This window comes from Mizuhopecten yessoensis, unplaced genomic scaffold (genome assembly GCF_002113885.1).
Source record: "Mizuhopecten yessoensis strain PY_sf001 unplaced genomic scaffold, ASM211388v2 scaffold3337, whole genome shotgun sequence".
NCBI lineage: Eukaryota > Metazoa > Mollusca > Bivalvia > Pectinida > Pectinidae > Mizuhopecten > Mizuhopecten yessoensis.
The window spans coordinates 81803-106184 of record NW_018404994.1 but is presented as its reverse complement, the minus strand read 5'-3'; the positions used below and the strand labels follow the sequence as shown (position 1 = coordinate 106184).

The 24382-nt window shown below is 35.0% G+C and overlaps 1 protein-coding gene across 4 annotated transcripts in view; it reads right to left on the bottom strand.

Annotated features, from left to right (window-relative positions):
- The window catches only part of LOC110447357, a 40697-nt gene that overhangs the window by 7728 nt on the left and 8587 nt on the right, over positions 1–24382 (bottom strand). For 3 of the 4 annotated variants that reach the window (XM_021492977.1, XM_021492978.1, XM_021492980.1), the window contains 5 exons: positions 22905–23103; positions 16312–16570; positions 13437–13581; positions 12163–12177; positions 522–583 (listed from right to left, as the gene is read on the bottom strand). In XM_021492977.1, coding sequence (XP_021348652.1) covers positions 522–583; positions 12163–12177; positions 13437–13581; positions 16312–16570; positions 22905–23103 — 680 coding nt within the window. The remainder of the gene's footprint in view (positions 1–521; positions 584–12162; positions 12178–13436; positions 13582–16311; positions 16571–22904; positions 23104–24382) is intronic. The other variant, XM_021492979.1, reaches the window with a different exon arrangement.

Below are 24382 nucleotides of genomic sequence, written 5' to 3'. Positions count from 1 at the left end.
GCCGGAAACAAGTGTCCAGATACACCCAACACTGCTATAGATATGATTCATCAAAAGTATACTCATGCCGGAAACAAGTGTCCAGATACACCCAACACTGCTGTAGATATGATTCATCAAAACTATACTCATGCCGGAAACAAGTGTCCAGATACACCCAATACTGCTGTAGATATGATTCATCAAAAGTATACTCAAGCCGGAAACAAGTGTCCAGATACACCCAACACTGCTGTAGATATGATTCATCAAACCTATACTGATGCCGGAAACAAGAGCCCAGATACACCCGACACTGCTGTAGATATGATTCATCAAAAGTATACTGATGCCGGAAACAAGTGTCCAATGCATCATCAGTTTTTGGCAGTGATATGGGGACTCTTGATTAAATATTTTTATTGATTAGTTAATTAATTTGCCCCTGAAGTTTCATAATGAACTATTCCAACCTTTGAATCAGAAGGGTTCAAATGTGTCTTCAGGGGTGAATGAGTTAATCAATATTTATGTGTACTCACTAGTTCACCGGCCGGTTTGACATCTGGTTCCTGCATACCCTGGGCCTCACCTTTCTTTTGGACTAAAACAAAAAAAATAGAAATATTTTCATAATTTTACTTGGGAACAAATTTAAATACTATCAGAGACAATTGTGAATTTCAAATCTTATTCGGTGATAACCAAGTGTTCTGAAATGATGCTGATTCGGTGATAACCAAGTGTTCTGAAATGATACTGATTCGGTGATAACAAGTGTTCTGAAATTATGCTGATTCGGTGATAACCAAGTGTTCTGAAATGATGATGATTCGGTGATAACCAAGTGTTCTGAAATGATGCTGATTTGGTGATAATCAAGTGTTCTGCAATGATGCTGATTCGGTGATAACCAAGTGTCCTGAAATGATGCTGATTTGGTGATAACCAAGTGTTCTGAAATGATGCCGATTTGGTGATAACCAAGTGTTCTGAAATGAAGCTGATTTGGTGATAATCAAGTGTTCTGCAATGACGATGATTCGGTGATAACTAAGTGTTCTGAAATGATTCTGATTTGGTTATATCCAAGTGTTCTGAAATGATGTTGATTCGGTGATAACCAAGTGTTCTGAAATGATCCTGATTTGGTGATAACCAAGTGTTCTGAAAAGATGCTGATTTGGTGATAACCAAGTGTTCTGAAATGATGCCGATTTGGTGATAACCAAGTGTTCTGAAATGATGTTGATTCGGTGATAACCAAGTGTTCTGAAATGATGGTGATTCGGTGATAACCAAGTGTTCTGAAATGATGGTGATTCGGTGATAACCAAGTGTTCTGAAATGATGGTGATTCGGTGATAACCAAGTGTTCTGAAATGATGCCGATTTGGTGATAACCAAGTGTTCTGAAATGATCCTGATTTGGTGATAACCAAGTGTTCTGAACTGATGCTGATTTGGTGATAATCAAGTGTTCTGCAATGACGCTTATTCGGTGATAACTAAGTGTTCTGAAATGATTCTGATTTGGTGATAACCAAGTTTTCTGAAATGATGCTGATTTGGTGATAACCAAGTGCTCTGAAATGATTCTGATTTGGTGATTACAAGCGTTCTGAAATGATGCTGATTTGGTGATAACCAAGTGTTCTGAAATGATGCCGATTTGGTGATAACCAAGTGTTCTGAAATGAAGCTGATTTGGTGATAATCAAGTGTTCTGCAATGACGCTTATTCGGTGATAACTAAGTGTTCTGAAATGATGCTGATTTGGTTATAACCAAGTGTTCTGAAATGATTCTGATTTGGCGATTACAAGTGTTCTGAAATGATGCTGATTCGGTTATAACCAAGTGTTCTGAAATGATGCTGATTCGGTGATAACCAAGTGATCTGAAATGATCCTGATTCGGTGATAACCAAGTGTTCTGAAATGATGGTGATTCGGTGATAACCAAGTGTTCTGAAATGATGCTGATTCTGTGATAACCAAGTGTTCTGAAATGATGATGATTTGGTGATAACCAAGTGTTCTGAAATGATGTTGATTCGGTGATAACCAAGTGTTCTGAAATGATGCCGATTTGGTGATAACCAAGTGTTCTGAAATGATTCGGATTTGGTGATTACAAGGGTTCTGAAATGATTCTGATTTGGTGATAAAAAGTGTTCTGAAATGATTCTGATTTGGTGATTACTAGTGTTCTGAAATGATGCTGATTTGGTGATAACCAAGTGTTCTAAAATGATGCTGATTTGGTGATAATCAAGTGTTCTGCAATGACGATGATTCGGTGATAACTAAGTGTTCTGAAATGATTCTGATTTGGGGATTACAAGTGTTCTGAAATGATGATGATTTGGTGATAACCAAGTGTTCTGAAATGATGTTGATTCGGTGATAACCAAGTGTTCTGAAATGTGCTGATTTGGTGATAATCAAGTGTTCTGCAATGATGCTGATTCGGTGATAACCAAGTGTTCTGAAATGATGCCGATTTGGTGATAACCAAGTGTTCTGAAATGATGCTGATTCGGGGATAACCAAGTGTTCTGAAATGATACTGATTCTGTGATAACCAAGTGTTCTGAAATGATGCTGATTCTGTGATAATCAAGTGTTCTGAAATGATGCTGATTCTGTGATAATCAAGTGTTCTGAAATGATGCTGATTCTGTGATAACCAAGTGTTCTGAAATAATGCTGATTCGGTGATAACCAAGTGTCCTGAAATGATGCTGATTTGGTGATAACCAAGTGTCCTGAAATGATTCTGATTTGGTGATTACAAGAGTTCTGAAATGATGCTGATTTGGTGATAATCAAGTGTTCTGCAATGACGCTGATTCGGTGATAACTAAGTGTTCTGAAATGATTCTGATTTGGTGATAACCAAGTGTTCTGAAATGATGATGATTTGGTGATAACCAAGTGTTCTGAAATGATGATGATTTGGTGATAACCAAGTGTTCTGAAATGATGATGATTTGGTGATAACCAAGTGTTCTGAAATGATCCTGATTTGGTGATAACCAAGTGTTCTGAAATGATGATGATTTGGTGATAACCAAGTGTTCTGAAATGATGATGATTTGGTGATAACCAAGTGTTCTGAAATGATGATGATTTGGTGATAACCAAGTGTTCTGAAATGATGATGATTTGGTGATAACCAAGTGTTCTGAAATGATGATGATTTGGTGATAACCAAGTGTTCTGAAATGATCCTGATTTGGTGATAATCAAGTGTTCTGCAATGACGCTTATTCGGTGATAACTAAGTGTTCTGAAATGATTCTGATTTGGTGATAACCAAGTGTTCAGAAATGATGTTGATTCGGTGATAACCAAGTGTTCTGAAATGATGCTAATTCGGTGATAACCAAGTGTTCTGCAATGATGCTGATTCGGTGATAATCAAGTGTTCTGAAATGATTCTGATTTGGTGATAACCAAGTGTTCTGAAATGATGATGATTTGGTGATAACCAAGTGTTCTGAAATGATCCTGATTTGGTGATAACCAAGTGTTCTGAAATGATTCTGATTTGGTGATAACAAGGGGTCTGAAATGATGCTGATTTGGTGATTACAAGTGTTCTGAAATGATGCTGATTCGGTGATAACCAAGTGTCCTGAAATGATGCTGATTTGGTGATAACCAAGTGTTCTGAGATGATTCTGATTTGGTGATTACAAGTGTTCTGAAATGATTCTGATTTGGTGATTACACGTGTTCTGAAATGATGCTGATTTGGTGATAACCAAGTGGTCTGAACTGATGCTGATTCGGTGATAACCAAGTGTTCTGAAATGTGCTGATTTGGTGATAATCAAGTGTTCTGCAATGACGCTGATTCGGTGATAACCAAGTGTTCTGAAATGATGCTAATTCGGTGATAACCAAGTGTTCTGCAATGATGCTGATTCGGTGATAATCAAGTGTTCTGCAATGATGCTGAATCGGTGCTGAAATGATGCTGATTTGGTGATAACCAAGTGTTCTGAAAGGATGCTGATTGGGTGATAACCAAGTGTTCTGAAATGATGCTGATTTGGGGATAATCAAGTGTTCTGCAATGACGCTGATTCGGTGATAACCAAGTGTTCTGAAATGTGCTGATTTGGTGATAATCAAGTGTTCTGCAATGATGCTGATTCGGGGATAACCAAGTGTTCTGAAATGATGCTGATTTGGTGATAACCAAGTGGTCTGAACTGATGCTGATTCGGTGATAACCAAGTGTTCTGAAATGTGCTGATTTGGTGATAATCAAGTGTTCTGCAATGACGCTGATTCGGTGATAACTAAGTGTTCTGAAATGATTCTGATTTGGTGATTACACGTGTTCTGAAATGATGCTGATTTGGTGATAACCAAGTGTTATGAAATGATGCTGATTTGGTGATAATCAAGTGTTCTGCAATGACGCTGATTCGGTGATAACCAAGTGTTCTGAAATGATGCTAATTCGGTGATAACCAAGTGTTCTGCAATGATGCTGATTCGGTGATAACAAAGTGTTCTGAAATGATGCTGATTTGGTGATAACCAAGGGTTCTGAAATGATGCTGATTCGGTGATAACCAAGTGATCTGAAATGATGCTGATTCGGTGATAACCAAGTGTTCTGCTATGATGCTGATTCGGTGATAACCAAGTGTTCTGAAATGTGCTGATTTGGTGATAATCAAGTGTTCTGCAATGACGCTGATTCGGTGATAACTAAGTGTTCTGAAATGATTCTGATTTGGTGATAACCAAGTGTTCTGAAATGATGATGATTTGGTGATAACCAAGTGTTCTGAAATGATGCTGATTCGGTGATAATCAAGTGTTCTGCAATGATGCTGAATCGGTGATAACCAAGTGTTCTGAAATGATGCTGATTCGGTGATAACCAAGTGTTCTGAAATGATGCTGATTCGGTGATAACCAAGTGTTCTGCAATGATGCTGATTTGTCAATAAAAAGACATCTGTAATCTGTATCATACTTCTAATATGTAAATTCATACACAAAACGAAGTAGCTGAAAATCTAAGCAACGGGGGATTTGTTAACGAAAGCTCCTCTGTCATGAAACCTGAGAGAAGCATGGATAGGAAAGTGATAATCCTTGTACATATTCTTGTTAATTATATATATTGGTCAACAATTTTGTGGACAATTTGTACATAGTTTACACTTTTATGTACATACGCTTCACGAGTCATTTGTCTGATGAATGTGACAGAGTACATACCGTACATGTTCACATAAACACACTTTTTGGTTGTGCTACATGAATCTTTTCACAATACATACTTACCTATCTGAAGAAAAAGAATTTATAAAAATTGGTATATGGGGCAAGGAGGTACATGTAGTTCCAACAGTGTTAACAATATAAGGTTGTCAACTTTTCAGAACTATCTGCTCCTTCATAGAGAAATAGAACAAGAGGCCAGCAATGGGCCTGCATCGCTCACCTGGTATAAAACTCACACTTGTAACCTTAAAAGTGATCTAAAATATAGCTACAGGAAAAATATCAGTAGTTATGATTAAAATTCATTCAAAAGACCCTGTTATTTTTTTTTTAACATTTCACCCCTGTGATTAAAAGTCGAACAAAGTCATTATGTTGAACACATTGTATAGCCTTTCATCTCAGGATGCAACTTGCAAAGTATAAACATCCTGGGACCCATGGTTATTCAGAAGAGGTTGTTTAAAGATTTAAAAAAAAATTGACCCCTGTGACCTTGAATATAAGTCAAAGTCATTCACTTTAACAAACAAAGTAGTCCTCGATCCCAGCATATGCTACTGACTAAATATCAACATCCTGAGCCTTTTGGTTATTCAGAACAAGTTGTTGAAATATTTTGAACATTTTTGCTCCTTGAGACCTTGAATATGATTCAAGGTCATACATTTATACAAACTAAGTAGCCCTTGATCCTAGTATGCTACTGACCAAATATCACCCTGGGCATTTTGGTTATTCAGAAGTTGTTGAATGTTGTTAACATATTTGACCCCTGTGACCTTGAATATGGGTGAAGGTCATTCATTTGAACAACCTTTGTAGCCCTTCATCTCAGCATGCTACTGGCCAAATATAATCATCACCCTGTGCATTTTGGTTATTCAGAAGAAGTTGTTGAATGTTTTTAACATATTTGACCCCTGTGACCTTGAATATGGGTGAAGGTCATTCATTTGAACAAACTTTTTAGCCCTTCATCTCAGCTAGATACTGGCCAAATATCATCACCCTGGTCATTTTGATTATTCAGAAGAAGTTGTTTAAAGTTTTAAACATATTTGACCCCTATGACCTTAAATGTGGGAGAAGGTCATTCATTTGAACAAACTTTTTAGCCCTTCATCTCAGCTAGCTACTGGCCAAATATCATCACCCTGGTCATTTTGATTATTCAGAAGAAGTTGTTTAAAGTTTTAAACATATTTGACCCCCTGCGACCTTGAATATGGGTAAAGGTCATTCATTTGCACAAACTTTGTAGCCCTTCATCTCAGCATGCTACTGGCAAAATATCATTACCCTGGGCATTTTGGTTATTCAGGAAAAGTTGTTTAAAGTTTTTAAACATATTTGACCCCTGTGACCTTGAATATGGGTGAAGGTCATTCATTTGAACAAACTTTTTAGCCCTTCATCTCAGCTAGCTACTGGCCAACTATCATCACCCTGAGTATTTTGGTTATTCAGAAGAAGTTGTTTAAAGTTTTAAACATATTTGACCCCCTGCGACCTTGAATTTGGGTAAAGGTCATTCATTTGCACAAACTTTGTAGCGCTTCATCTCAGCTAGCTACTGGCCATATATCATCACCCTGAGCATTTTGGTTATTCAGAAGAAGTTGTTTAAAGTGGGTTTTTTTTATACAATTAACCCCTGTGACCTTGAATATAATTGAAGGTCATTCATTTGAACAAATTTGGTAGCCCTTCACCCAAGCATGCTACTGGCCGAATATTAACTCCCTGGGCATTTTGGTTATTGAGAAGAAGATGTTTAAAGTTTTTGACATATTTGACCCCTGTGACCTTGAAAATAGGTGAAGGTCATTAATTTTAACAAACTTTGTAGCCCTTCATCCAAGTTTGCTTCTGGCCAAATATCGACACCCTAGGCCTTTCGGTTTTTAAGAAGAAGTCGTTTAAAGTAAATTATTGACGCTGGACGCCAGACGGACGGACGGACAACGGACGCCGCGCCACGGCATAAGCTCACTTGGCACTTCGTGCCAGGTGAGCTAAAAACACCGAACATTGTTAAAATTACTTCTTTATCCGATATAAATCTATAGATATTTGTAATCCAAGGTCCATTAAAAGATTTATATCAAAGTATTGTATTTAACAGTATTGGTCCAAGTACATGTCCAATGCAATCAGGTTACACTGTTGGAACTACTTCACTGCCCCATATATGCATATCTCTATAGATGTTTGTTAACCCAAGGTAACAGTGATAGTCCAGGTACAAGTCCAATGAAACCTGTCTATTCTGGTCCCTTGAGTATTAAAACATCCTGTTCGATCCATCATTATTTAACAATCTCATTTCGAATGAAAACTACAAAATATGAACTGTGTATTCTGACATTCTGTCTTATCCAACCAACATGCTGTGCCTAAAAGGGTGTCAAATTAGATAGGTTTCACTGAAAATTGTGTCTCATTTAATCTATGGAATTACACAACAGCCAGTCCATATGGAAGGGTCCAGGAGTTTATGATTGAAGTCACAAGGCCGTGCAGCTAACAAAGTCCCATACAACGTTGAAAATCTTTCAAGACGAAAATAGAATTAATGACGGCACTAGAGATCTTAACCCTTTCACCACTGTAAACCACATTGGACTCATCCAGAATAATGCATAGGAGAATCTACTAAAGTCGCATAGGGGTGAAAGGGTTAAGATGCCTTTTAACTGTAAAAAGAGGAGCAGACACAAGGACCTGCTACAATGACACATCACAATTGTGTTAACATCACACTGATCATACTTAAAGTTGAATTACACTTGTGATGACAGCTCTGGTGGTCATATTGGATTTTAAATTGGTCTGAAACAAGCAAATTCATGGAATTTATATCCCCCGCTTGCAGGACATATTGTAGGTTAACATTATGGAGGTTAGGTTTAAACATGTGAGTATCGTGCTGTTGAGACATAATGTATAGCTTGAAACTTGAAGAAAAAAAAGCCCTATACCTCATTGATTATCCGTAAATATGCACAAATCACATCGGTTGGCAAACTTAGCATGAGTTGAATGTGCATAAGGAATTTGGTTGAAACATCTTAACAATATCAACAGCAACAAGTGCTGTTGAGACATAATGTATAGCTTGAAACTTGAAGAAAAAAAAGCCCTATACCTCATTGATTATCCGTAAATATGCACAAATCACATCGGTTGGCAAACTTAGCATGAGTTGAATGTGCATAAGGAATTTGGTTGAAACATCTTAACAATATCAACAGCAACAAGTACTAATTGTAATGGGGGACCATTACAGAGGTCCCCCAAACTGCCCCCATAGTCGCAAAGATGCACCAGAAAAGGATTGCATTGCCATAGTACACCTACAATGTACATACTAAATTTAAGTGAAATTGAGCAATTTTTAAATTGCAACCAATCAGAATCCTCTGTGTAGTTGCTATGGCAACGGAAAATATGTGATTGAATTTGCAGTCCCCTATACCCCTATATACCAATTTTCATCGAAATCAAACAATATCTAAATTGCGACCAATCAGAAGCCTCTGTGTGGTTGCTATGGTAACAAAACTTATGCGGGTTTTATTCGCAGTCCCCTTTATACCACTTATATACCATTTTTCATAAAAATAACATAATATCTAAATTTCGACCAATCAGAACCCTTTGTGTGGTTGCTATGGCAACGAAACCTATGCGGTTGAATTCCCAGTCCCCTGATATCCCCAGATACCAATTTCACAAAATTGAACAATATCTTAATTTCCACCAATCAGAAGCCTATTTGTGGTTGCTATGGCAACGAAACCTATGCGGTTGAATTCCCAGTCCCCTTATATCCCCAGATACCAATTTCACAAAATTGAACAATATCTTAATTTCCACCAATCAGAAGCCTATTTGTGGTTGCTTTGGCAACGAAACCTATGCGGTTGAATTAGCAGTCCCCTAATATCCCTATATACAATTTTTCATCAAAATCGAACAATATCTTAATTCCGACCAATCAGAAGCCTCCGTGTGGTAGCTATGGCAACAAAACTGATGCAGTTGAATTCGCAGTTCCCTAATATCCCTATATACCAATTTTCATCAAAATCGAACCAAGTTTGAAGAAAATCGGTTAACATTTGTTATAGTTATTGCACGGAAACGAAGCGTGACAGACAGACAGACAGACGGACAGACAGACAGACCCATATTAATATCCCCCGTTTCGGTGAAAGCGGGGGATAATTAACAATATTGGTCAGGACCATGCACTAATGTTTCAGCAACCACGACCCAGTAGAATCTGCATTAAACATTAAAATTCAATATTGATTTATAAAATGTCTGTCATGAGGCCACCACATTCAACTTCAAAACAGTTCCATAATATCAATAATTAGTCTAGACCTTGTGACTATCACTTTCACTAAGTTTCGGTGAAATTGTATCCATAGAATTTGGGTCTGAAGTGGGTCTGAAGTTCCAAATAGATTTTCAAAAAAATATCAAGATGCCTATATTGGATTCCAAATTTTTAAGCTCCGAAATAGCGGGAATTGGTCTGAACCCCCTCTTAACAGTTACTTAGTACCACCAATTATCAGTAAATTACTTCAGTAGAACGGGAGTCTAAATTCCAAATAGATTGTCAATAAAGGAATCATGGAAGCCATATTGGTTCATTTTTCAAATTTCCTTCAAATTACTTAGAATTTGTCTGGACCAAGTGTTGATCATTCCCTTTCAGTAGCAACAAATTATTTTTGTAGAATATGAGTTTAAACTCATCTTTTTAATGGCTGTCATGACGGCCTTATTGGATTTCAAGATAGCTCGTAAATAGCAAAGGTTTGTTAGGACCCTGTCCTGATCACCTGTGAAGTTTCAACGAAATTGATTTGTGGAAATTGAATTTACGTTTGCAATTTTGTAAAACAGTTAAACCTTTCACCACTGTAGACTATAATGGACTCATTCTGATCAATGCATGGAAGAGTTTACTAAAGTAACTTAGGGGTGAAAGGGTTAAGAGTCGGCCAACACTGGAAATGAAAGAGAAAGCAAAGGCTCATATGATTATCATGTGAGCTTCTAGTCCTCTTCTCTGAAAATTCTACATTGGTGTAAGGTATGTTAATAATGGAGAACAGAATGAAAATTAACGATGAATATATGACTGCTTGGTTGAGTGAGGGTACATGCATGCATGTGCATAATTTTATCCAGAGCATTCCACATTCCTCATACATCCTCCTCGAACTGAAAGACAAGTGCCATTTAGTGAAGTGTCTGGAAACATCACATCAGCATACTCCTATTTCAGATAGTGAAATGAAAAAGGCATGTATTGACGGGGTAGGATTTTGAATATACTATCTTCTTTTTAAGACATACTGCCAGTCAGTTATTTCAGACTAGATTGTGCAATGGTTTCACGATTATTCTCAAGTATGCTATGCATTGTTCCAAACCCATGTCAACACTATTAACATGCAAGACGCACAGGGACCTGATAATTTGTTACAGCTATATTTGAACCTAAACTAAGGTGTATATCATCATTGGGGGTGGCATCGAAAATTGATCTAAACCCCCAAACATGTCAAAATTACTCTGCACCTTAGTTTGGTCCAAATATAGCTGTAACGAATTATCAGGTCCCTGTGGCAAGAAGTATATGGTCAGCAGTTACAGGTGCAGTGTTAGTAAAGGTGCATTTTCTGTCTTCTAAGTCTTATATTACATATTAACGTATACCCAGAAACTGTTGTCCAATGAAATCAAAGTTTTACTTTCTACACAAACAATTGTACGTGTTAAACGTGTCACAACGTTTCCAGACCGACTGGTCCCTTTGTCAAGCTATGACTGAGTGAGCGATTCGTATTTTTACCTGTATAACAATGAGATGAAATTGTATATTGTTCATGTCACTCGACCCCGAGACGTTTTGCCTATCGATAGGGAGCTTATATACACTGCATCAGATAGCTTACAGATAGGGCGTAGATCTAGCCCCCTCCCTGTTATGTCAGTATCGTATCATACAGATGACTACACTAATATAATTGTCGTTATTATTGAGAGCAAAATGGCGAACGTTCACTGTGGCAGACGCTTGTTGGTATATTACTCTTTCTGGGTACTGAATATCTATTGTCAGGTATCATGTTATACGATTGTCAGGGAACTCCACTAAACCATCTTGATCATGGAACTTTTATCAGGGTGTTTGTGGTGAGTGTTACTGATTTGTCTACAATCTATATAGTCATATGTAAGATTTACATAGAAGTCCATGTAAACAAGACTGCTACCATAAATCTGGGTAACGTCGCTGACCAATCATCATAGTTTGTATATTTTGTTCAATTACTTCATTGGAAATTTCAAATCAAAGAAATTAAAACCATTAACATTTGTTACAATGTTTATATACAAATTCAATATCAGACAAAATATTTCCTGATTTTATTTCAAAATATCTAATTTGCAAAAATCATACCTTTTGTACAATCATAAAAGAGGTGGACATTTTCGTTTTTTTTGTTTTGTTTGAAATAACTTATAAGCCTTGTGCATAATTGTTTTAAATGGTAAAAAATTGAATGTATGAAAAATATGCAGATTTTTACAGTTGACATATTCCTTTATAATCCGAAAAACAGAAAGTGAACCAGCTTGAAATTAGTTGAAAATTCAAAACAATAAAAGACACAAGCAAATAATAAACAAGCAAATAATAAACAAGTAAGTTTTGTTTCCAAATTTATCCAGCAATAAGCCCATGCCTGGTAATAAGCCCACTACTATCTATCACAGTTTAGAAAAAACACCAACAAATGTTAGTCCATAATTAATCCTGTAATAAGCTTTTCTGAGAAATCTAATTGTTTGTCTAGAATAAAACTTTTACAACTTTGTTGTAAATACGTACCTCTCATCTGATTAGCTTGAAGCAATACAAGTAATAAGTAAAACATTGATGGTTATCACATGAAAGAAATCTATAGTAATTTGTTTCATGGCTGAAACAAAATGCAGTGTATGTTTTACAATATAGTTGAAGCGATATCAGTACAAATATAAATAATGTGTGCATTTAACAAATTGTTTTTATAAGTAAAACTATTTACTGTACACATCAGTGTTACTATAAGTGAAAATATTTACTGCATACATCAGTGTTACTATAAGTAAAACTATTTACTGTACACATCAGTGTTACTATAAGTGAAAATATTTACTGCATACATCAGTGTTACTATAAGTAAAACTATTTACTGTACACATCAGTGTCACTATAAGTAAAAATATTTACTGCATACATCAGTGTTACTATAAGTAAAACTATTTACTGCATACATCAGTGTTACTATAAGTAACACTATTTACTGTACACATCAGTGTTATTGTAAGTAACACTATTTACTGTACACATCAGTGTTACTATAAGTAACACTATTTACTGTAAATATCAGTGTTATTGTTAGTAAAAATATTTACTGTTAATCTTCTACAGATATAAACAAGTAACATTTTCTTTTAATTTTCAAGATTTCAATCATTTTCTCCAATTGTTTTTTGTTTTATGGGGTTATTTTTGTTTTTGTCCTTCCCATTTTTTTTCTCCCGCCTTTGTTTATGTAAGATTTTAAGGATCAGCGTTTTTTTAACGTATACTTTTTTCTTCCTTTTTAACTTTGCTTGGCCTAATTATCTGTCAACATGAAAAATATCAATATCTATGAAAGATATCGCCATAACAGATAATTTTGATCCATGATTTTGAACAAGAAGTAGGAGAGTGGAAATCTATCATTATAGGTTGGTGGAATATGGAATTCCGCCCTCGGGTGTAGAATTCCGCCCTTGGGTGTAGAATTCCGCCCACGGGTGTAGAATTCCGCCCTCGGGTGTAAAATTCCGCCCTTGGGTGTAGAATAACCAAACCTCACATATCTCCATATGATGGATTCTGTCAATATCATTATTAATGATTGTATCTATTATTTAGATTCTTTTGAGGAACCAGCTTTTTGGAGACCAACTGTCTTCCTTGGAATATTTTCCTGTGTCCCTTCAAAGATCAGTTACATATATATGCTTCTCGTGGATAATTTAAAACGTAGAGTAAAGTTAGTAAAGTTAAGTATGTGTGACGTATACCTGACCCCTGTGTTACTTTAGAATAAGTGAAAGGCAATTTACCTGCTTCATCCATATCGAATGCAATATTCTGTTCATCAGCCAACACCTTCAGCAGTCTCATCCTTTCAGCCCTCAGGTGTTTTTCAGCCTCGGCAGCTTTCGCATTAGCGTCATTCAAGTCCTTCAATATTGTAGTGTTTATAACCTGGACAGTTTGGAATAAAACAGTAAATTTAGTATAACTCTACATTTACATCTTTCACTGTTCTGTAAACCACTGATGTATGCAGAAAATGTTTTTACTTAAAACATCAAACGACTGTTAAACTGATGTGTACAGCAAATAGTTTTACTTATAGTAACACTGATGTGTACAGTAAATAGTTTTACTTATAATAACACTGATGTGTACAGGAGATATTTTTACTTATAATAACACCGATGTGTACAGTAAATAGTGTTACTTATAATAACACTGATGTGTACAGTAAATAGTTTTACTTACAATAACACTGATGTGTACAGCAAATAGTTTTACTTATAGTAACACTGATGTGTACAGTAAATAGTTTCACTTATAGTAACACTGATGTGAACAGTAAATAGTTTTACTTATAATAACACTGATTTGTACAGTAAATATTTTTACTTATAATAACACTGATGTGTACAGGAAATATTTTTACTTATAATAACACCGATGTGTACAGTAAATAGTGTTACTTATAATAACAGTGATGTGTACAGTAAATAGTTTTACTTATAATAACGCTGATGTGTACAGTAAATAGTTTTACTTATAATAACACTAATGTGTACAGGAAATATTTTTACTTATAATAACACCGATGTGTACAGTAAATAGTGTTACTTATAATAACACTGATGTGTACAGCAAATAGTTTTACTTATAGTAACACTGATGTGTACAGTAAATAGTTTCACTTATAGTAACACTGATGTGAACAGTAAATAGTTTTACTTATAATAACACTGATTTGTACAGTAAATATTTTTACTTATAATAACACTGATGTGTACAGGAAATATTTTTACTTATAATAACACCGATGTGTACAGTAAATAGTGTTACTTATAATAACACTGATGTGTACAGTAAATAGTTTTACTTATAATAACACTAATGTGTACAGGAAATATTTTTACTTATAATAACACCGATGTGTACAGTATATAGTTTTACTTATAATAACACTGATGTGTACATTAAATAGTTTTACTTATAACAACACTAATGTGTACAGGAAATATTTTTACTTATAATAACACCGATGTGTACAGTATATAGTTTTACTTATAATAACACTGATGTGTACAGTAAATAGTTTTACTTATAATAACACTGATGTGTACTGTAAATAGTTTTACTTATAATAACACTGATGTGTACTGTAAATAGTTTTACTTATAATAACACCGATGTGTACTGTAAATAGTTTTACTTACAATAACACTTATGTGTACTGTAAATAGTTTTACTTTTAATAACACTGATGTGTACTGTAAATAGTTTTACTTATAATAACACTGATGTGTACTGTAAATAGTTTTACTTATAATAACACTGATGTGTACTGTAAATAGTTTTACTTATAATAACACCGATGTGTACTGTAAATAGTTTTACTTTTAATAACACTGATGTGTACTGTAAATAGTTTTACTTATAATAACACTGATGTGTACAGTAAACATTTTTACTTATAATAACACTGATGTGTACAGTAAATAGTGTTACTTATAGTAACACTGATGTGTACTGTAAATAGTTTTACTTATAATAACACTGATGTGTACAGTAAACATTTTTACTTATAATACACTGATGTGTACAGTAAATAGTGTTACTTATAGTAACACTGATGTGTACTGTAAATAGTTTTACTTATAGTAACACTGATGTGTACTGTAAATAGTTTAATTTTAATAACACTGATGTGTACTGTAAATATTTTTACTTATAATAACACTGATGTGTACAGTAAATAGTTTTACTTACAATAACACTGATGTGTACTGTAAATAGTTTTACTTATAGTAACAATGATGTGTACTGTAAATAGTTTACTTTTAATAACACTGATGTGTACTGTAAATATTTTTACTTTTAATAACACTGATGTGTACAGTAAATAGTTTTACTTATAGTAACACTGATGTGTACTGTAAATAGTTTACTTTTAATAACACTGATGTGTACTGTAAATATTTTTACTTATAATAACACTGATGTGTACAGTAAATAGTTTTACTTATAATAACACTGATGTGTACAGTAAATATTTTTACTTATAATAACACTAATGTGTACAGTAAATATGTTTACTTATAGTAACACTGATGTGTACAGTACATATTTTTACTTATAATAACACTGATGTGTAGAGTAACTGATTTTACTTATAATAACACTGATGTGTATAATAAATATTTTTACTTATAATAACACTGATGTGTATAGTAAATATTTTATTTACAGTAACACTGATGTGTACCGTAAATAGTTTTACTTTTAATAACACTGATGTGTACAGGAAATATTTTTACTTATAATAACACTGATTTGTACAGTAAATATTTTTACTCATAATAACACTTTGTACAGTAAATAGTTTTACTTATAATAACACTAATGTGTACAGTAAATATTTTTACTTATAAAAACACTGATGTGTACAGTAAATATTTTTACTTATAATAACACTGATTTGTACAGTAAATATTTTTACTTATAATAACACTTTGTACAGTAAATAGTTTTACTTATAATAACACTGATTTGTACAGTAAATATTTTTACTTATAATAACACTGATGTGTACAGGAAATATTTTTACTTATAATAACACTGATGTGTAGTTATTATTTTTTACATCTAATAACACTGATGTATACCGTAAATATTTTTACTTACCGCATCAAACCACTGTAGCAGTGCTGCACAACGTTTTTGAGTGGTTGTATAACACGCTTCAGCGTGTTGATAGCGATCAGGAGTCATCATGTCGGTGTACATGTTATTCATCGCCTTTTCCAGTGTCACGATCTCCTTTTGGTCGCAGTACGGGAAGGTGATATTGTCGAGGTATTTCTGGGTACTTTGTATGTTCTGGATGGCTGCTATCAAGTTGTTACGAGCTTTTGTCGCTTCATGGTATCTTCTCTGGCTGTCACTTCAAAAAGTAAAACAAAGATAAGTAAATCATATTTCTACAGTATTGTAAGATGAGTAGAATCTCTCTCTCCTTTTTATATATATTTATTTCCCTCAAATTGAAGAGCATGATAATACATAATAAATGCATACATTGAACCAACTAGAACACTGACAGGTCAGTAAGGGCCCCGTCTTGTGGCAATATATCCCCCATAATCATCAAGAAGCAATCTGCCCAAATAGCTGAGCTTGACGTCTGACATTTAAGACTTCAAAAAGAATCGCAAGGAAGCAAAATATGCATTTTACATGTACTATGATGTGAGTCTTGTTTCCTTCCACCTCCATATTTGCTGGGCTAACAGAAATGTAAATACCGGTGCAATACTCATTTGTTAGCTTTGATATGGGGTTTTTTCACATTAAATATCTCCTACATCAAGAGCCAGGGTCAAAGTCAGAGATCCACTTTGTCTTTGACTTTTGGACCCAAATTACCTGGCCTTTAATCCAGTGACCCTGATCTTTTGGTCAGTTGACTAATTCTTTAATTCCGACCAACTTTGCTTCGTAATATCATAACAAAATTTTCATCAGTGAAAAATACAAAACTTGACCTTGACCTTGAACCTTAGGACCCCGTTACCTGGACCTTAGGTCAGTTGACTCCGTGTTAAGTTCTGAACAACTTTGCTTCATAATAACATAAAAATAATGTTCATCAGTGAAAAGATACAAAATTTGACCTTGACCTTTGACCCAGTGACCTTGACCTTTGGTCAAATAACTCCTTGTTTAATTCTGACCAACATTGCTTCAAAGTGTCATAACGAAATCCCACCAGTGAAATGATACTTACTTTGACATTGACCTTTGATCCAGTGATCTTGACCATAAGTCAGTTGACTCTTTAATAAATTCCGACCAACTTTGCTTCATCATGTCGTAACAAAATGTTCATCAGTGAAAAGATACAAAATTTGGCCTTGATCTTTGACCCAGTGATCTTGACCTTTGGTCAGTTGATTCTTGGTTTAATTCCGACCAACTTTGCTTCATAATGTCATAACATGCTCATCAGTCAAAAGCTACAAAATTTGACCTTGACCTTTGACCCAGTGACCTTGACCTTTGGTCATTTGACTCCTTGTTTAATTGTGATCAACTTTGCTTCATCATGTCCTAACAAAATATTCATCAGTGAAAAGATGCGAAATTGACCTTGACCTTTGAACCTAATGACCTTGACCTTTGACCTTGACCTTTTGCCTCAGTGTGTAGTTTTGTGAACTGAACATCTTGACCAAGTTTCATGTAAATTAGTCTATTAATACTAAAGTTATCAGCCAGGAACAAAATTTGTGGACGGACAGACAGACAGACGGTCAGACAGACGGACAGACAGATGAACAGAGTGATTACTATAGGGCACCCATATCTCCGATACGGGGCCCTAATAATAATACATAATAAATACATACATTGAATCAATGATACATATGTAATACATAATAAATGCATACATTGAACCAATGATAATACATAATAAATACATTGAACCAATGATAATTAGGGGATAGTACGTTGTTTTGAATGGCTATACTGGCGATTATAAGAACATGAAATTTGGGTTTGAACTCGAGACCGATATATATACAACGTATAACCCCCATTCTAACACACCTTCACAACATTAGAAACATTGTATTTCCTTGTACAAAAGTATGTAGTAAAATACTTTGTGACCTGAACTGGTGACGTGTTATTCTGCAGCGGACTAACCAATCAGAAAGAAGCTTTCAAAAGTCGGTCATTTGGCCCCGCCCATACTGGCAAGAGCTCGATGTGTATGTTGACGAAGCGGAATATTTGGATTGTTCGTGAACGTCCTGTTACCAAAATTTATACGACACATTTGGATTATTATTGACCAAGTTTTTACATTTCCATATCAGTATGCATACCAATCTGTGCTTATCAACAAAATCGCTGATTATTTGTATAGATTTGTGAAGAGTTTTGTGTAAATGCATACGACACATGTGAAACGTTTCATTTGATTTCGGATCTAAATAGATGCCTTTGCACAGATGGAACGAACGTTTCAGTAATAAATGGAGGTAAGAACAAGGAATGTATACTTTTTATTTTTTAATTCAGTTGCCTACTAGCCTTATTAGCGGGATTTCGCTAAGAGGCGTGCTTGACGCCACGATTGATCATGATTCTATCGCAGATTAGAACATGGTCCGTATCCAATCAAAACATGCGTTACAATTGAATCGTGTTGGAATACATAATGTACATGAATAATACATTATTTACAAAATGACAACAATCGTGACATTCATACAAGTTCACAGACGTATATACATATGGTAAACTATCAGTGATATATTATTGGTTTATGTAGCCAGTAAAAATAGAGTCAAACATTCTATTATCGCATATACGGATTCTAGTGTAAATTCTTCAAAATTAATTTCATTTAAATGATAGGTCATTGGGCCTCCTAGTAAAATGTGAATAAATGAATACTTAAAATGCAGGCAATTATACACCATAAATTGTCACAAATAGTTTCTGTTACAGAACAATGCAGAATCACATGAGATACAAAATCTGTGCAGAAATAGCCACAATGATGACATAAAAGTTGTACGTTACTAACACGTATAGATACAATCAATTTCATTATATAGCCGATATTATCAAGAAAATGTGGGTGAAGCAAAGCAATTTCCAGAAAAAATGAGGTTTTAGATAGTCATGTAGCAATAAAAATCGTGTAAAGTCTGTGTCATTAGACATTCTTTGTATCCATGTATTAGTTTTATAATTTGTTACGGATTTATAAATCAATGACTTCCAATACATTTTACTTGGAAAAACACCATCATCTAGAAATAGTACAATGTACTCATATAGATTATACTTCTTAAGTATTCTGACAATGTACGCCTCTATAGAAAACCATCCGATTAAAGAAATACACATATCAGTTCTTGTTCTTTTTCCGAAACCTTGGATTGACTTAACAATAAAATATTGAGCTCTCTCTAACATCAATAACTCAGTATTTGAAAGTACCCAGAGTTCACATCCGTAAAGCGCAGACGGGTAGACTAATTTTTACAATTTTAGCAACAGTTAATGGGTTAAGTGCGCATTGATGTGCCCAAGAACGTAAAAGGGCCATAGTACCACTTTTTATTTTTTGACACGCTTGTTTTGTTCTTTCAATGGAATTGTGCTTATCATTCAATGAGATACCTTCATGAGTAATCTCTGAAACGACAGGTATATATATTCCCATAAAGACATACAGTACAGTTAATTTGTATGTTTCTTTTATTTGAAAATACGACAACTTTACTTTTTGACCCAGATTACAAAAAAACGCCACTTTCGACTGTATGATTCATAAATAGTTAACATTTTATTTAGACTTGTAATATTTGTACTTACCAAACAGATATTGTCTGATTGAGTTGGAACATTTACAGTTTTATCGATTATCATTGCGCCCCTACCACAGTTTTCAACTTCATTCAACAAGTCGTTAACAAAAACTAAGTACATTTTGGCTGAAAGAGCCACGCCTTGTAAGATACCTCGCTCCATCTTTAATGGTACGGCGGTTAAACCATTAAAAATTCCAGAACTGTGCATATCTGTGTACATATAATTTAAAATATTCCACACTTTACCACTTAATAATATATATATCAATATCATATAATTTTACTAATAGACCGTCGTGCCAAACGGTATCAATCGCCTTAGAGCTATCTAAAAACGACACATAACAGTACAAAGACTACATAGATTCTTCTGACATGCTGACTGTTGCTTGTTTGGGAATACATCAGACTCTATTATATTGTTAATTCTCTTTACAGTCGCCATTTCAAACACTTTAAAAAATACTTGCAAGAGGGTTAAACCCCTATAACTGTTAGGATCAGCTTTCCTGGACCTTTATATAGAGTTACTATAATACACCGTTTCCAGTTTCTAGGAATATATTCGTATATGGTAAATTACAGAGTTTCCTGCATATTTAATATGTTCATATATCAGACCTCCACGTCCGCCTGCTTTATTTGACTTCAGGTTTTTGCAAATTAGATTGATTTCACTAGAAGTAAAAATATCATATGAAAACAGATCTTCATCAGAATGAATACGAGATTTTAACATTTTGATTCTATTTTCAATCTCGTCACGAAAATGACAGACAAATTCTTTAGCATTCTGTTTTCTAAATATATCTTGAAAATGTAGAGACCAACCTTTTAAAATATCATTGGGAACTTTTTTCTTTTTTTTCCTTTTGAAAAGCTGCCCAAAAGGTTCTGGTCAAGTTTGCCCGATCTATCAATTTCAGCAAATTGGCTTTTCATGTAGGATTCAAATGATTTCCTGAGTTGAAGTCGAAATTCTTTTTTACAGTTTTTATATTCAGAAAATCTTCGACAATATCGTCTACGCTTTCCGGATCATATCCACACATTTCTCTTCTGTAACATTTCATTATGTAGCGTTAGACTTTCGTCCCAGTAAGGCTTTTGATAATTTCTATATACATTTTTGGGTATACAGTTATCTGCTGCTTCAAGCTGGGCCGAACATATGTCGCTATATTAACAATCTATATCTTTGGAATATGGATTTCCATTATCCCTTCATAATTTAAGCACATCCCATGGACTATGTCACTTTTGGTCATTACGCTCATTCCAAAACACCTGTCGTGGCTCAGTAGGGTGACACACTGATGAGGGACAGTAAACCTTGATTTGACGAGGATCAGGGTTTGGACTTTTACTTCCAGTTTTATCTGACGTATGGTTAACCTCGCTTAGGCAAACATCAGTTGGTACTGCGATCGGTTTCCGACTGAGTTGGTGAGCAGGCTGAGCAACTTTTGTTACATCCCTAACCCGTTGACTTGATTCTGTATCTTGATACAGATCGCTGAAATGTATCACATCGTGTTGCGCGAGTGTCAATGCGTAACTGATTCATCACACCTCCATGGAGGGCAGCTCTCCATCGTCATTGGCTTTTTTCCCAATACTGTTTGAGGTTTTGACTTTCTGTTTACTCTTTTGAACTTTTGTCAGTTTAATCATTAGTGTGTTGAATGTTCTGCGAGAGATTGTCTGTTTCCTGCAATATGTCGTCCATCCTTTGTATTTCTTCCTCTAACGATTTCATCTTTTGAGTCACCAGTTTGACAGAATTTTTACAACTTGACTGTTGTCTGTTCTGTTCGATATCGCTAGAAAATCAGTTATATTTTCAGCCACAGTTTTTACGTCCTTGTTGAAGTTAAACATTTTCTTTTCAGTGTTGGACTGGAAGGTATTGTTTTTAACAATTTCTTCGTTTAGTGTGTTCCTACGGATATCAAAGTTGTTTTTGTCTTTTGCCCATACTTCATGCTGTTTTTTATTTTGGTCACGCGATTCACAAAGTTCTTCCTCCAATTTTGTTTACGCGGAGTCATTGGCTGAATTGTTGAGGAAAATCGTTGCGTTACTTAGCAATATAGAACAGTTTGTGTTGCAGCTGATCCGGTGTGCTACGATGCGTCATGTACAAAATATGGTTAATCAGAAGACTTTTTGGTCTATCGCAGCAATTCTCTAGTTCGTTGATGCTAAATAAAGCCAATACATAAAATATCTGGGACGGGGGTTCACAGATTGATACCTGGGATACATCAACGTTGTCATCACCTGTATCATTTGCGCTATAGCATTCGGACGGGTTATCAGGTAATTGCCCGTTTTGCCACAAACTGTCCATATCCTTACTATCTAATCTGACTGGTAACAGTTCTGTGTATTCAGGGCTGGTGACATATGTTTCAGACATTATGGCAGCAATATCATTTATATTTATCAACTTTATTGTCTTACCGACAGTAATAATACAAAACACACATGTTTAACTCGAGTCGTTGTTTACTGTATGTTATGTCCATATACAGAATTTTCTGATTTTGCAAGTGAAATTTGTTTTTGCAAGTAAAATTCATTATCACTTGCAAACTTTCTGATTTTGAGAGTGAAATGTATTACCACTCGCAAACTTTCTGATTTTGCGAGTGAAATATATTACCACTCGCAAACTTTCTGATTTTGCGAGTGACAAAATTTGTTTTCTCTCACAATCTTTCTGATATTGTGAGTGATATTTGTTTTCTCTTGCAAACTTTCTGATTTTGCAAGTGAATTTCTTTTCTTTCACAAATTTTCTGATTTTGCAAGTGAAATTTGATATCACTCACAAACTTTCCTAGTGGCTAAGTTTGTTCCCTGCAAGAGAATCAATCTTACCCCGTCGGGACTTTTTTCAGATCCGACCAGCAGGTGGTGGCTGCAGCCAGTTGGTTGACAGCATGCTGTAGTAAGACCCTCCCATTGGTCCATTTGTACCGAGCCACGTCGATTCTCTGCTTCTTTTCCTGCATCATGTCAAGGTCTGCCTCTAGTCTGTTTTCTAGGGCACTCCCATAGCTACCCTTGAAGATGGAATCTGTCAACATCAAACATTGTATTGATTTCTAAATGGCTCTTTATAGTTCCAGAACAAGAAATAAAATTTATAAAACATTGTATTGATTTCTAAATGGCTCTTTACAGTTCCAGAACAAAAATTTAAAATTTATAAAACATTGTATTGATTTCTAAATGGCTCTTTATAGTTCAAGAACAAGAATTAAAATTTTAAAAACATTATATTGATTTCTAAATGGCTCTTTATAGTTCGAGAACAAGATTTAAAATCTATAAAACATTTTATTGATTTCTAAATGGCTCTTTACAGTTCCAGAACAAGAAATAAAATTTACATTTTTGTCACTCTGGTGAAATACAAGCCCCTTCCTACCGCCTCAGCTAGGGGGAATTTCTCTTTAGCCGATTCGGTAGAGTGTAACACAAGTACACCAGGGTTTGACACCTAGCGGAGGCATTGAAAAAATCACGACCTCTGTGACATTGGCGCCAATGTGGGGTGCATTAGTAACCCAGTTCACATATTGTCAGGAGATATCTAGAGAGTTTAATAAGTTACAAATGACCAGGGAATGAACAATGATAAGGGATGGGGTGATACCCTAACAGGCTGGATTTGGATTGGTTTGAGGAAATGACACACACTCACCCATTCATCCAATCAGATATGGTCTCTCACGTTCATATGTGTGAAGCCATATGAAGGCGCAGAATCTTACTTGTTGGAGTCAGTGAACCCTGACTATTGTATACTCAAGTATACATCAAGTACAAAGGGTTACACTTTTCAACTTGTTAGGATCTATTATCAATTATTATGGTAGTGTTACATGAGTCAACATTGGTTGCCTTCCTTGACTTGATGACAGACACTCTGAAACCTCAAGCTAGTCATACCTCATCACCTGGTGAAAGAACTCTTCAACATACTTTTAAAAATATCTTTATGAGAAATTATTATTAGATGGAGTTGATGAATTACCTCCCTTGACTTGATGAGGGATACTTGAATCTTCAATCAGTGTGACCATATTCCGTCTTTGAGTATTGCAGAGTTATCTTCTCTTGGGAGCAGGTATTGATTGTTGCGTCATCGGTCTGTGTGAGAAAATTACGTCGTTTTCTCAAAAATTGATGGCGTTTCTCTCACAAACAAGTGATGTAACAATCAATACCTGCTCCCAAGAGAAGATAACTCTGCAATACGCAAAGACTGAAAATGAGCTCTTGATGTCTTCAACAGATTTTGAACATCCACCTCCCTCTTTAGCCCCCTCCACTCAAACCCCCACTCCACC